This window comes from Lampetra fluviatilis, chromosome 5 (assembly GCF_964198595.1).
Source record: "Lampetra fluviatilis chromosome 5, kcLamFluv1.1, whole genome shotgun sequence".
NCBI classification, from domain to species: Eukaryota; Metazoa; Chordata; class Hyperoartia; order Petromyzontiformes; family Petromyzontidae; genus Lampetra; species Lampetra fluviatilis.
The window spans coordinates 7,986,690-8,000,451 of record NC_136279.1 but is presented as its reverse complement, the minus strand read 5'-3'; the positions used below and the strand labels follow the sequence as shown (position 1 = coordinate 8,000,451).

General features: G+C 47.0%; 1 protein-coding gene across 1 annotated transcript; it reads right to left on the bottom strand.

Annotated features, from left to right (window-relative positions):
- Nucleotides 1-7,731: 7,731 nt before the first annotated feature.
- LOC144932317 (uncharacterized) lies at nt 7,732-9,870 on the bottom strand. The gene has a single exon (XM_078856256.1). It carries the CDS (start codon nt 9,868-9,870, stop codon nt 7,732-7,734), a length of 2,139 nt encoding a protein of 712 aa, XP_078712382.1.
- Between the last annotated feature and the right edge of the window lie 3,892 nt (nt 9,871-13,762).

Sequence of the window (13,762 nt, the reverse complement as noted above, 5' to 3'; positions counted from 1 at the left end):
CCAGAAGCGACCTGGCCACAAATAATGGCCCAGCGAAGTGGCGGCTTACCATGTGGGAATTTATAGTAGCCAGATAAATCTAAACGCGTGGTGACGTTTATTCTAAATGTGGAGGGGAGAGAGGGGGGGAAACCGGAGGACCCGGAGAAAAATCCACGCGACCACGGGGAGAGAGACGCCGCAAACTCCAAATATACAGCAGCAGGCGTCAGGGTCGGGATCGAACCCACGACCTCCTGCATAACAGGCGAGGGAGTTAACATCTCACCGTCCAGGTAGGGCTGACGAAATGTGAATGACGTTGTTGTTGTTTGACAACAGTGATTGTCTTACGCGGAGTGAAACACACTCCTGCCATGGTAATGTGGAATGTCCGCTCATTCATGAGCAGAAAGACACATGTTGAAGGGGCGAGGGCAGGAGTGGGGTGGGGGAGAGATTTGCTTTAGGTGACGACTTAACGAAGCGTCGATTAATCGATGTTAATATAGATCAAGGCTTTTTGAGACATGCGTCGGATTGCTTATAATGTTTTAGAACTTAGATTGCCCCCCCCCCCCCGTAACGTTGACTCAAGCGCAGCCTCCAGAGAAGCTGATACGTGCGCCGCGATGCTACGAGAGAATCGATTATTAGATTGAATCGGAACATTGATCCCGCGACAGTCAATTTAATTATATATATACACACAGTATATACACGCAGTATATATGTGTGTGAATCCATTCGGAAATCTCGCAGAGCGGCGCAACCCCCTCCGTGCTAGAGAATGGCCCGCGGAAGCGGCTGTGGCAGAGCTGCTTCCGAGATCACTTCAAAGGGGCATCCGACTAGGCCTCGGCAAGGTAAGGTAATTTACCCTTTTTACCGGGTAAAAGGGTAAAGGTCTCGACATGCCAAGGGGTAAGGTAGAGGGTAGGGTAAAGGTAGCGCGAAGATTTACCCGGTAAATACCCTGTTTACCGTAAACACCTTGCCTACCGCTCGCTAAAAGCTCCGTGGCGCAGTCCGTGGCCTCTATTTAAAATTGGAATCATCGAGAGTGTTCTATATGAATAAAGCGCTCTACCTAGCATTTACCTGTTATACACCTTGTTCATGTGTAGTACCCCAGTAATCACCCTGTAATCGGGTAATTTGTATGGGGTAAGGGTAAAAGGTAGGATAAAGGTAGGCTCGTTTTTACCTTTTACCTTACCTTGCCGATGCCTACATGCGACACCTCCGCTTTTGAGACTGCGTGCGAACCGCTCGTGTTGAAGCGACGCCTTTGTGGTTTGACGAAGCTTTTAGGGACCAACGCGGCATCTCTCTGCGTTGCTCAGCTGACAGAGTGGCGGTTTCGTCGCGAGGTCGGGCTGCTGTGTAAGCGTGCCGTGGAAGAGTCCGCATACGAGGGATCAGGATTTTAGGGATTTTAACTTATCGGGCGGCTTTGCGGAAATTCCTCAGCAACTCCAAACGCCTGACGTTCACATCTCATCTCATCCATTCCAATTGCTCTGCTGCAGTCTAGCCAAGGGACCCTCCCCCCCTACACCCCCAGTGGCAGCTGCCCCTGTGCGGTAGCCCAGGCATGCGAATGGACATTCGTCTCGCAGGTTCGGGGGACGGACGACGTTGCCGTTACGTTTTTTTTCCTTCGCCAGTTCAATAAACAAAACAATGTAGGAGAAATTGAACACGCGCTTGCTGTACCACACACCTGGCCACGTGACGAGTCCGATTGCTGGTCACGATTCCATTCAAGAATAGATTGTTGTTTTTATTTTTACTATTTTGTACCGCCCTGTGTAGTTTACATTTTGTTGTTCTTCTTCTCCTTCCTCTTCTCCTCCTCCTGCTGCCTCGTTTATATCGACTCGTTTGTATCGTTCTCCCAGCGTGAAGGCAAACACGCACGCACGTGCGAGGCCGTGAACACACCGCAAATACTCCAAGCGGCCACGTGCTCATCGATTGCACGTATCGTGAAGTGAAAATAATCGAGGGGGGGGGCTTAGTTTTTTCAGCCACTCGCAATTGCACGGGGGCTGAGCTTCGGAAAATATTTCCACGGGGAAAGGGTGGGGGGGAATTGTCGGTTAAGTGAGTTACGGTAAACACGCCATGATAACTGAATACCTGATGGAGTTGTGATAGAATGTAATCGATTAATCGTGACGTGCGTGCCAACGACACCCCTTCCCCACGCACTAATTATTAATTCTTCTTATAAATCTTGACTTAAAGTTGACTTAAAGCTTTCGTGACTGCAGGAATTCATATTCTTTGGGTCTTTCCGTAACATTAACATAGCCACCTTGGGGCACTCGCCGTGGAGGCGATCTTACATTGACATGCTAATTTTTACCTGGCAGCCCTTTGATTGGTAGAAAACCCACCACCGTCGCAGTCGCTGCCCACCACTTGCATTGCCATTGGCTGCTGACATTTGGGCTACGCTTGAGAGGGCTTCTTGGCGTGAATCTTTTTTACAAGTCTGCATTATTATTTTTTAAAGGGAGGTTATATCTTTTGACTGTTACTTAAAGAAAATATAGCATAGACGATGCACCGAGACGCACGCGCGCACGCGCGCACGTCTTGCACGCGTGTCTACACGCAGTGCATGTCAATCCACTGCTGGATGAGGGCCTCCACGCGCCGTGCGGAGCCGTGGGGGGGAGGGGGGAGTTATTTGACCGAATCAGAATCTTATCTTTATTCAGATTGGAGGAATATGATGAGCTTTGCAAAGCTCTTTTTCGCAGATGTCCAGCGGGATCGTGGTACAGCAACAACGTAGTCCAGCTGGGGCTGCCCCATGCTCCCCCATGGCTTTGTGGTTTGGTTGGTGTGCAGCCTCCCAAAGTGGTGCTCGATTGATCCGCCCTCCTCCTCCTCCTCGATGATGATGATTATGGGAATCGCGGGACGGTTGTGATGGCGTGTTTTCTGTTTGTTTGTCATCGTGATTTATTTTCGTCTGTACAATTCGATTGAATCTTGTGGAAATTCCACATGCACACGCGGTTGTCCATTTCATCCCTCCTGAACGGGGCAGTCGCCAATGACTCCCGAACAGGCGGTGGGTACAGCCTCACTAAGTGGTGCTGATTTTATCCACCCTGCAGAAACGATGACGATGATGATTATGATGCTGATGATGAATTATTTGTCCTCAAAATGAAGACGCTCAACTGTAATGTAACTTTCATCGGCTTGTGCTTGTGCCGGGCGCCCGGTTTTACAAAAAAAAAACATTGCAGCCACGTGTCATCCACCGCATGAAGAAGGACTCTCCACGCCGTGCCGGCCATGCAGGTCGTTGCATGACCATACTTCACCACGCTGGTCAGTGCGGGTTGGTGAAGTGGGTGGGCGAGAATAGAACTCAGCGGGCTAACCACTGCGCCACAGCTCCACCTCTTACAAGCAGCACACAGTCCTAGACATCAGTATAAAGTAATGTGTACCGCATCTCTCGATGTACCTCGGGTACGTTTACAGCAACAGGGTCAAGTATATTTAATATGGAGAAAAAAATGTACAACATCGGACTGTTAAATCTGAACTTTCACTCGAACCCACGACTCGAGCTCGACTCCACGTGGTACAGAGCCAACTGCCCCATCCACTTCTGCGGGAGATGAAATCCTTCCCAAGCCGTCCGCTTTGTTTGATCATTCTAGTCCCGAACTCGGGGCAGCGCGGGTTGGTGAAGGCGGCGGCGGCGGGGGGGGGGCATAGACGTGTAGAGTACAACAATTGATTTCGCTGCACTGCCCTCTGCTGCCCACAAATTAGCCACGACGGAAGGAGCACTGGGGATGCATATGGGACGTGGGCAACACCTGTTTGTGTGCTGCACACCGCACAAATAAATACATGAGATAAAAACATCGCGTAATATACCGAGACTTGAATAATCGGCTTGAATGGTTAAAAGGAACGAATAATTTGGTGATGATGCTGCTGCTGTTGCGTTGGCAGTGGCGCACAAGCACGGTTCGCAACAACTCACTCAAACGCATTCGACAATAACACTGCGGCCTTAAAGGGGAAATCTACGACAGTCGAAGTTTTGGGGGCAACGGCCCCTCATTGCCTGAAACGTCGCCTATTATACACACGCATACATTTATCGCGTTTTATGGCAGTGTTATTCACGAATGCGTTGAAATAAATGGCGGGGGTAGTAGGGGGGGGTGAGGCAGAATCACGTGTTTGTTGGAGACTATATCCTCCTCCGTTGGGTTCTTGGAAAAAAGCGCGTCGATATCTCCGATCACGAGTTTCTCGCTGTGAGTTCGTGCGTTTCTTTTTTTTTGTTGTCGTTGAAATGTGTGATGAATCCGGCTCCACGCGTTCAAATGCGACCGACGACGAACGGATTGCCGTATTTTTCGGGCGCGACACGCGGCGTCGTTCGAGAACGGACGCCCGCGACGTCGTGTCCATGCGTCGTCCGCGAGCATCTTGGCCGCACCGATCAAGTGCTGGAGGGGGATCGCCAACGACTAAAAGCGCCGAACACTTCCGTTGCTAATATGAGGGCGCTCAGTCACTTGATGTCACTGAAATGGACCTCTTGCAGTCGCAGAAGTAACTGAGGTGTGCGTCTTACTAAAGTTATTCGAAAGACCTATTCGGCCCTTCGTCGGATGATGTTACCAAGCTCTGACATAAGGAATATTGGTGATGTCTTTGATCTCACACAGCCATGACCAGCACATGTGAGATAATTGGAAAACCAATCGATTAATCGATTCTTTAACAGTCGAAAGTCCACATGTGTCCGATGCTCATGAAGACTGATAGAGCGTAAAACTGCACACATACTCATCACATTCTCGTGGTGGGTAAGTCTCTTAATAACGAGACACATACTCTTTGACTTCCCACAAAGTGATGTCGCTTTTATCAGCCCCAAATAAATGACGACGACGACGATGATATTGGCTGAGTGGACTCCTGGACGGAATTTTTATTCTGATTTGTGAGCCCCGTGCGGTGGTTATCTCGGCTATGCCGCGGAGTCGTGATATTTCAAAGACAAATTCTATACCTATCTATGTTTTCTTTGGATTCTTATCATTTATATTTGAAACCACACGACTACTTACGACTGAAATACGTTAGCCTGTGTTTTTGAAAAAAAAAGAGACTCGTCTTGTCGCTAGACGTTAAACAAAACCGATCTGGGGATAAAAAACCGACACAACTGAAATCAAAACAATACGTCTGTGCTTAATTTATTCCGTAAATGAGATCATTCATATGAAATGAGTGTGACCGAGCCTGGTGCAGTTGAACTCACACTCTGAGTTGGCGGAACGCGTATGTGACCGTCCCTATTTCTCCTCTAACAATGCATAGATTTAACAAACAACAACAACAATAATTATAATTATATTCTGTACATAGAGTGCCTGAGTCAGGTGCTGGCGAAAAGCGAATGTCCGCCAATTTTAAACGGAAAACCTCGCCCGACCAACCGACCCTCCGGTGTTTTCGGGTTGAACCGCGCGTGTCGTTGAGAGTCACGATCGAGCGTTTCGCCTCGACGTGCTGGCTGGGGAGCTGCCCCCCCCCCCCCCCAAACAATTCTCTTCCGTTCAGAAACGATTCAATTCTTGGCAAAAAAAGCCACCTACCTGGCACGTGCGACGCGGAACGTTCGGACGTCATGCCGAACAAACATCACTCGCGGTGCAAACCGGGATAACAAACAAAAAAAAGCACCAACACCCGAGGGCAATCGTGCAGCTTAAACCGCCCTCGCAGCACGGCTGAGAGCGGAGGTTGCGGACGATTTTCCGCCGAATTTTGCCGGAGACTGCCTTTCCGCCACCGCCACCACGTGGCTTAGACGCTCTATGCGATGGCATATTGTCAAGGTTGTGAAGACTTCCTGGTTTTAAACGTCTGAGAGCACACGTTGCCGTTTACGTTCTCGATGCTTGAACTTTTTTGTGTGAAAGGGGATTTTTTATACTGTAAATGATTACAATCGTTTATACGTTTTGTTTACCCATATTAAAGTGTATGAAACCCAAAAGCTGTGTCAACTTGGATTTGTTCGACGTATATTTTCCGTTTTGCTCTTTTAATTATCTCGCAAACATGCGAAGGTGTCTCTTTCAAACTTCTGATGAGCACGGTTGGCTACGTATGGTGCGAAAGAAGGTCGACATCTTCATCAGCAGCATCATCAGCCTCATCCACTGCTTGGATGAAGGCCTCCCCAAGCCGTCTCTCATGCGATGCAAACAGCACCCGCAGCACACAAGCCGGCTCCGTCCCACATCTCCCACACTTACAGCTGCATCCTCTTAAGAAGCGCCCGTCACAGGCCATTCTAAAAAGGAGCGCCATTTCCTCACTCCATATTTAGGGTGAAGTCCCACCTTTGGCTGCCATTCCGTCGTTAATCTCGACCACAACACCCCGTCATCCTTTCTCGTGACACGTCCATCACTTATCCATCGAAAGTGACCATAATTGAGGTTTCGCGGGGTTGCTTATAATGGCCGTGTCGGAGACACTGAGCTGGCAAAACTTTGAGATACTTATTTCGAAGTTGAGGTTCTGTGAAGTTGATGAAACAGGGCTATCGTTTGTGGTGAGTTGATGATTTCAGCCACAATGTCTCAGGCATGGTTGTGTCCTGTTACAAACATATCTGCGGCAGGACACGTGCGAATGTTTGCTTTGGTTTATTTAGGCACAGGTAAAACACATTGGGTAATAAAGCTAGTTATAGCAAAAACATTAAACACATGAACAATCCAAAAACAATTTTACGGCAAGGAATGCATCAACATAGTACAACGGGCACAATAATACAACAAGGCTAGTTGATCTCATCATATCCAAAAAGTATTAGGCGCAAAATATCAGCGAGGTCGGTGATATTGGAAAGCAGATGAACAAGTCCACCTGAAAGCCTGGAAATCAGAGCGATCAAGAATACACTCCACCCATGTATTTTGTTTTGTTTTACTGTAGCCAATTCTACACTGTAAAAACCGAGACTGGGGTTAATTAATGTTTAGTAAATATATAGGAGTAGCCTATACATAAAAATAATGACTATGTGTAGTTTAGAATCACATTGAGCTGAATTCAACACCTTTCTATTAGTTATTAATTGTATTTTACTCAGTTTTGTTCAAATAAAATCAGCCATCAATAACTGAGTAGAATTTAATTGTATTTTATCAGGAAAGTCAAAAATGCCAAAAATTGATAAATTTTACTAACCGGGAGGTTTTTGAATTTAATAACGTTACACTCCCGCCCAAACTCGAGGCATTTTTTCGCGCCACGTGCATGTCAACCATCTTCTTCAACAGACACGTTTCAGGGACCGCCGTTCTCCCAAAGGTAAGACATGTTTTATTATTTTAGCGAACAATTTTTTAACAAAGGTGTGGTAGCAGTTGAACATTGTTTTATGTTACTGCATGTTACCAGCATGCCAATTTAACTGGCTGTAACGTATATCAGAATTAACTAGCACAACGTTAGGCCTTTGGAAGTCAGTCTGATTTAGGGGTCGGCACGGTTTGAACCGACTCAAACTGGTTTCAAATTGAGCAAGCCAAACCAAACCAAACCAGCGACGACTGAACCAAACCAAACCAAAACCAAACCAAACTAAGCTAAACCAAACCTCTTGAGTTGGCTTGAACCGAAAAGATGCGCGGCAAACAATATTCGCATTCAATACAAATATCAAGTGTATTAATCGCTAATTTCTACGCAGGCTTTCTTCATATTGAGATTCACTAGCAAGTACTGGACGACGATGTCGTCCACAGCCATCTCCTCAAGCTTGGCACGCCCAATGTCCTTGAACGCAGTGTGGTAGTTCAATGGCAGTGAAACCCCAACACTAGGCAACATCCGCGCCCACGAGCGCACACACATCTCGGCCTTGAACGTGCACTTGTGCAGGTTTGGTCGGTCGAGAAAGGAGCGCTTGGCGGCCGAGTTTGCTCTCTCGGAGGGCACGGACGACGCCGGGATAGGCAAATAGTCGAGGGCCACGCGTCGTAGGCGCGGGTACTTGCCGCCGTACAGCTTCCACCACTCGACGACGTCCATGCTCAGGTCCTGAGTCGGCTCAAGCAGGAAGCGGTCGACCTCGGAGGCGGCGCCGTCGTGAGCGTTGGGCGCGTAGACCATGTCAAAGAGGATGTTAATGCCGCCACGCGGCGCCGCCTTCGGCGCCGCGTCCGTCGTCAACGCTGGGTAGCGCTGGTTGAGAATGTCCGTCATCATGTCCTTGATATTGCTGTACTCGGTGCTCGAGGCCGCGGGCTTGGGGTGGCGCAGGTCGAGAAAGCGGGCGACGCGGCTTGGTTCGGACGAGAGAAGGTCGCTGTACTTGACCATGTAGTCGGAGATGGTCACGGTGGCCGAGCTCACGACCACATGAGGACTCGGGCGGTGGGTCATGCAGTGGCTCAAGAGAGCCTCCTGCGCCGTGATGGCGTTCGAGATGGTGCAGTACTCCTCGGCGCCCATGGCATCGGAGATGGCCGCCGGCTTCTCCAAGAACTGGCAGAGCAGCGCCGCCTGCTCCCACTGCTCGTCCGACAAGCCGGCCTGGCTCCGCGACCAGCCGGGCTCAAGGCAGATGGCGTCGATCACTTGGCGCTGCCTTAGCGACGCCGTGAGCATCACGTACGTGCTACCCCAACGTGTGACCACGTCGAGGCAAGGCGGCTGCAGCGGGCACTTGAGGTAGTGCCGCGCGAGCGACGTGTAGGCCGCCCTCTTCGTCTTGCTCTTGCGGATAGCGCCGAGCGTCGCGCGGAGGCTGCGCAGCAGTGTCTCGAACGCGCCGAATGAGGCCTTGACGCCGAGGTTGACGCAGTGCGCGATGCACCGCAAGCAACACGTCGAGCGCAGGTTGCTCCCCTCGAGGAGCGTGAGGGACTTGGCGGATGCGACGGCGTCAGAACCGCTGTCGGTGACGACGGCGAGCAGGCGCGGCCACACGCCAAAGTCGTCGAGCAGCTCGTGCAGGCGCTGCGCCATGCGCTTGCCCACTCCTTCGCCCGGGGCCACCCAAAAGAAGTCAATGATGCAGTTGCACATGGAGAACGACGCCGGGTCCATCCAGTGGAGGGTGACCGAGAAGAAGCCGGTCATGGCGTCGTTTGTCCAACCGTCGTAGGTCAAGGAGACGCAAGAGCCAAAAGTAGTAAAGTACTGTAGCACGAGTAGCTTGAGGACGACATACATCTCGAGCATGCGGCGCTTGACCGTGCGCTCAGACTTGGGCTCGTAACCCGGGGCAGCTCGTTGAAGAAGAGTCGTAAAGGGATCCGATGTTACGTGTTTATGGCCTAGACCACTCGTCGCGATGTACTCGGCGACAAAGCTGTCCATGGCCTTGCTCGCGTGCGCTGACATGGGCGTGGCCATCTTGGACTGCACGAGCAAACCCTTCCCCGTCGGCGGCGACGTGACGACCGTGGGCGACTCGGGGTCGACGATCCCATGGGTCTTGAGATGCTTGATACGGGTGCCCGAGGAGGTGGAGCCCGCGTACTGGAGGGTGCAGATCTTGCAGGTCCGGCTCTGCACGTCGCCCGCGGCCTGGCTCGTCTCAAAGTACTCGTCGTGCCACAGCGCTCGGGACACACGGGCCTTCTTGGGCTTGGGCTGCGTCGCGGTCTGCAGCGCTGCGGCGCCGAGGGTGCGCATGAGGCTCTGCCGCGTGTCGCCGCGCGTGGCGTCCGGGCTCTCACGTTCGCTCGCCATCGGCTCCTCGTCGCTACCGGCGTGTTTGGTCTCTTCCACGTCGTGGATGAGATACCTTGTGATGCTGGAGCCGCCGGGGATGGCGCCGTCTTGAGCCGCTCGAGCCATGGAGATGCAATTGCAAAGTGAATTCGCAGGCAAAGGCAACTACAGCATGTCCTTTCGTGTCGCCTTTACAACCAACCAAACTAGTTTGAGCCGGTTCCACCCTGTCCGAGCCAAACCGAGTCGGTTTTCGTAGCCCCAAACCAAACCGAACCAGTTCAAACAGAGCCAAACCAAACCGATTTGGTTCGGTTCAAACCGCGGTTTGGTGGTTTGAGCCAAACCGTGCCGACCCCTAGTCTGATTCGACTAAAAGCACGAGACTATAATTTTTGTTCCGCACACGAAAAAGTAACGTGCGTGATTAAAACTAGACTATATTCATTCGGATCACAGCGTGTACCGAACCAAAAGTCCTGTACCTGCCGTTACACCTCCAGTATATTATATCTTGGTGTTGATGTACGTACGGTATGCTAACGTTAGCTAGCTTGCCACCAGTCAGTTAGCGTCACCTTTACGTTGTGGCTAGCTTGTTGTGTAGTTGCTAGCTAGCTAGATGATGTGATTGACAAGAAGTTGATGTGCTAAATTTGAGCATGAAAATTTGAATATTAAAAATAATAAAGAATTATCTTGTAAATGCGATTCTATTGTCCTCATGTGATTAGAGACCTGGTGGCCTTGCATCTGATACATGGACCCTTTTCTGCCTCAGGTTTTTGCTTATGGAATGAAAGTGTAAGATCTGCAAGTCTTTGTCTGCCACAAAGGGAAATCTACTAAAGCATTACAGACAACACGCAATATTTGGTCGTGGCCAATCCCAGCCATGCCTATATGACAGTTGCCCTTGCACATTTAAAACGCAGAGTGCCCTTCGCACACATTTGTCCAGATACCATTCAGATGAAGAAAGTCTACGGTCAGGAAACATCTCTGCTTTTAAGTGTTTAGTTTGCAATGCTTGTTGTTTTATAGAGAAGGACTACTTTCAGCATATTGGAAATCATCTGAAGAGCCACAAAACTGTCTTTTGTGTATTTGAAGGATGCAGCTTTCAGACAAATATATACAATACATTTCTAAAACATAAAAGCAAAAGACACAAATCCTATTCTTTGAGTGATTTTAAGAAAGATGTGTATGAGAGTCGCCATAATCAGACTGTTGACCATTCTGATTTACCAGAGGCCAATGATGGTGAGGGCACTAGTTTAGATTGTGATCAGGAAAGTGCATCATACTTAGTTCTTCAAAGAATTGGCTTACTTCTGCTGAAGCTAGAAACCATCTATAATGCCACAGTGAAGTGCATTGATGCCTTGGTTGAAGACCTTCAGTTCATTTCATCTTCAGTATCAGTTGCAGTTGTTAGGAACATACTAGATTCAACATTGAAGGTGAATAAATGCATTGTTGACCAGGCCATCGTAACTGAATTGTCAGCAGTTGTGCAACTTCCATCCCATTAGTACAGCACTTGGAATAGGTGGTCCACTTGGTACGGCTTTTAAGAGAAGAAAGTTTTAAGGTGCATTTCCAGTGTGTTGATAGCATTGAATATATTATTGATACTGAAAAGAACAAGACCTTTCAATATGTGCCTATTCTCCAGACTTTGCAGGAAGTCTTGAAGAATAAAGACATTGCAGAAATAATTTTATCCAGAAAATCAAATAGTACTGGATATATTAAGTCAATTTTTGATGGAAAATCCTTCAAGCAAAATGTATTTTATGCTGGGGAAGAAACAAGACTGTCTATAATCCTTTACGTTGACGACTTTGAGGTGTGTAACCCACTAGGAACTTCGAGAAAAAAAACACAAAATAACAGCTGTTTATTGGGTTTTGGCAAATGTTCCAACAAAGTTGCAATCTGCATTAACGTCAATACACCTAGCTTTACTTTGCAAAGCTGTTGATGTCAAACAGTTTGAATACAGAGCAGTTTTGGAACCACTCTTGAAGGATCTTGTCATTCTAGAACAGGAAGGGATTTTCATTTCCAGTGTTGGAAAAAACATTAAAGGGACAGTACATTGTGTTGTAGTTGACAATCTCGATGCACATTCTATCCGTGGACTAGTTGAATGTTTCACGGGGCCGTACATCTGTAGATTTTGTCTTGGACATTCTTCAGAGTGCCAGACACACGAAGTGCGGACCGGAGTGTTTCCACCTCGGACAAAGAAGAAACATAGTTTGCATGTGCAAACTGAGAGAAAATCCAAATGTTACTCATTGCTTTGGCGTAAAGCGGTCGTGTCCATTGACTGATAAATTAAATCATTTTCATTTTGAGTCTGGGTACCCACCAGATGTACTACATGACCTTTTGGAAGGCATAGTCCCAAGGAAACTAGCATTGTGTTTTCAGATTTTCACCAAGAAGAAGTACTTCAGTTTGACTGAGCTTAACGAGTTAATAACTGAGTCTGACTGTCAAAGTTCTGCGTTATAGGCCTATACATATGATAGGCTATCAGAGAATGCACTGATTTGTTATTGAAAGCTATCTTTATTTTTGTTTAATGTTTCTTGGGTGTTCTAACATTGTGCTTTCTTCTGATGTGACGCTGACCTAGGCCATTGCAAGTGTTTGTTCTAAAGGAATAGATGTAAGATGCATAGAACATCTGTAGGCTGTGCTAGTTTACTTGTTAGGAAGCCATGCTTGTACTTTAATTATGCATGTTAAAAAAGATAGGTCCACCCGGATTGTGGATTATGGCTACTAGTATAAGTACAGGGAATGCAAGTCAATTCACGTGATGTTTTAATCTCTTTTAGCTGTTTGAAAAACATATTGGCCCTTAGGATTTCAATTTGCGCATATAAAAAAATATGAAAGTTTTTTTACAGATTTTTTTTAAAACATTGTCGTAATTTAAATGTGCTAAAAAGACTAAACCTTGAATCACATCCAAAAAAGTAATCTGTGCCTGTAATGCCCACAAATTATAAATACCTCCAGTATTGTATCCCTATTGTACACATACATGATTTCTGTCTTTGTTTTGTACTTGTAATATGTTGGATAAACATGTTGAGACAAAATTGCACGAATAAATGTTAACCTGCTGTTCCTTTTCATGGTTCTTATCTTTTTCATGGTGATCGGTTGACTTAACGTAAGTGAATTGTGGCACCACGAAGGCATGATATTGGGTGGATTAGAAATAGAAAAGTTATGGCAACAGACATTCAATATAAGTATTTTATTTAGTAAATCCAAATCATTTTGATCCAGATATTTAGTAAGCTTATATCAATTTCACCCAGACAATTAGTAAATGTAAATCAATTTCACCCAGATCATTAATAAATATTAATCAGATTCCACCAGATATTTAGTAAATCTAAATTACCATTGCTCAGATATTAAGTAAATATGAATCACTTTTCCTTGTAAAATCTATTTGGATTTACACAATTTTTTTTAGGCTATATAACTCATCATTTGGAATCATATTACTAAATCCAACACATTTTAACTGTTGCTTTTATTACCATGTACTTTTTTTTTATTATTATTTTTTAGATAATTTATTCAACACTTTTTATTCAAAGTTGTAGTGCTTAAAATCTACTCAATTATACTACGTGTCACTTTGTTGCCATAATTTTTTAAAGTAACAATGTGTCACATTTTTTACAGTGTAGATTTGAAGCTTTCGTGACTGCAAGGATTCATACGCTTAGTTTTTTCGGTAAAGTCACGTAGGTAAAAAATGAAATTAAAATTAATAAAATAAAATAATGAAAGTCACGACGTTTTGGAGGCAACACAAGTATCCGTCATCAGGTGGGACCGTCACAGCCAGATTTGCTGTATCAAGTGAGGCTGTAGCCATTGTGGTGACCCAGGTCACTTCTTGCAAATTAAGACTCTAACCTGTCCCTGCCCCCCGCCTCCTTTGAGTTCTAGCCCGGTTCAACAGAACCCACGT

Coding starts and splice junctions, on each gene's coding strand:
- LOC144932317 (XM_078856256.1), bottom strand. CDS start 9,870: ATGGCTCGAGCGGCTCAAGACGGCGCCATCCCCGGCGGCTCCAGCATC.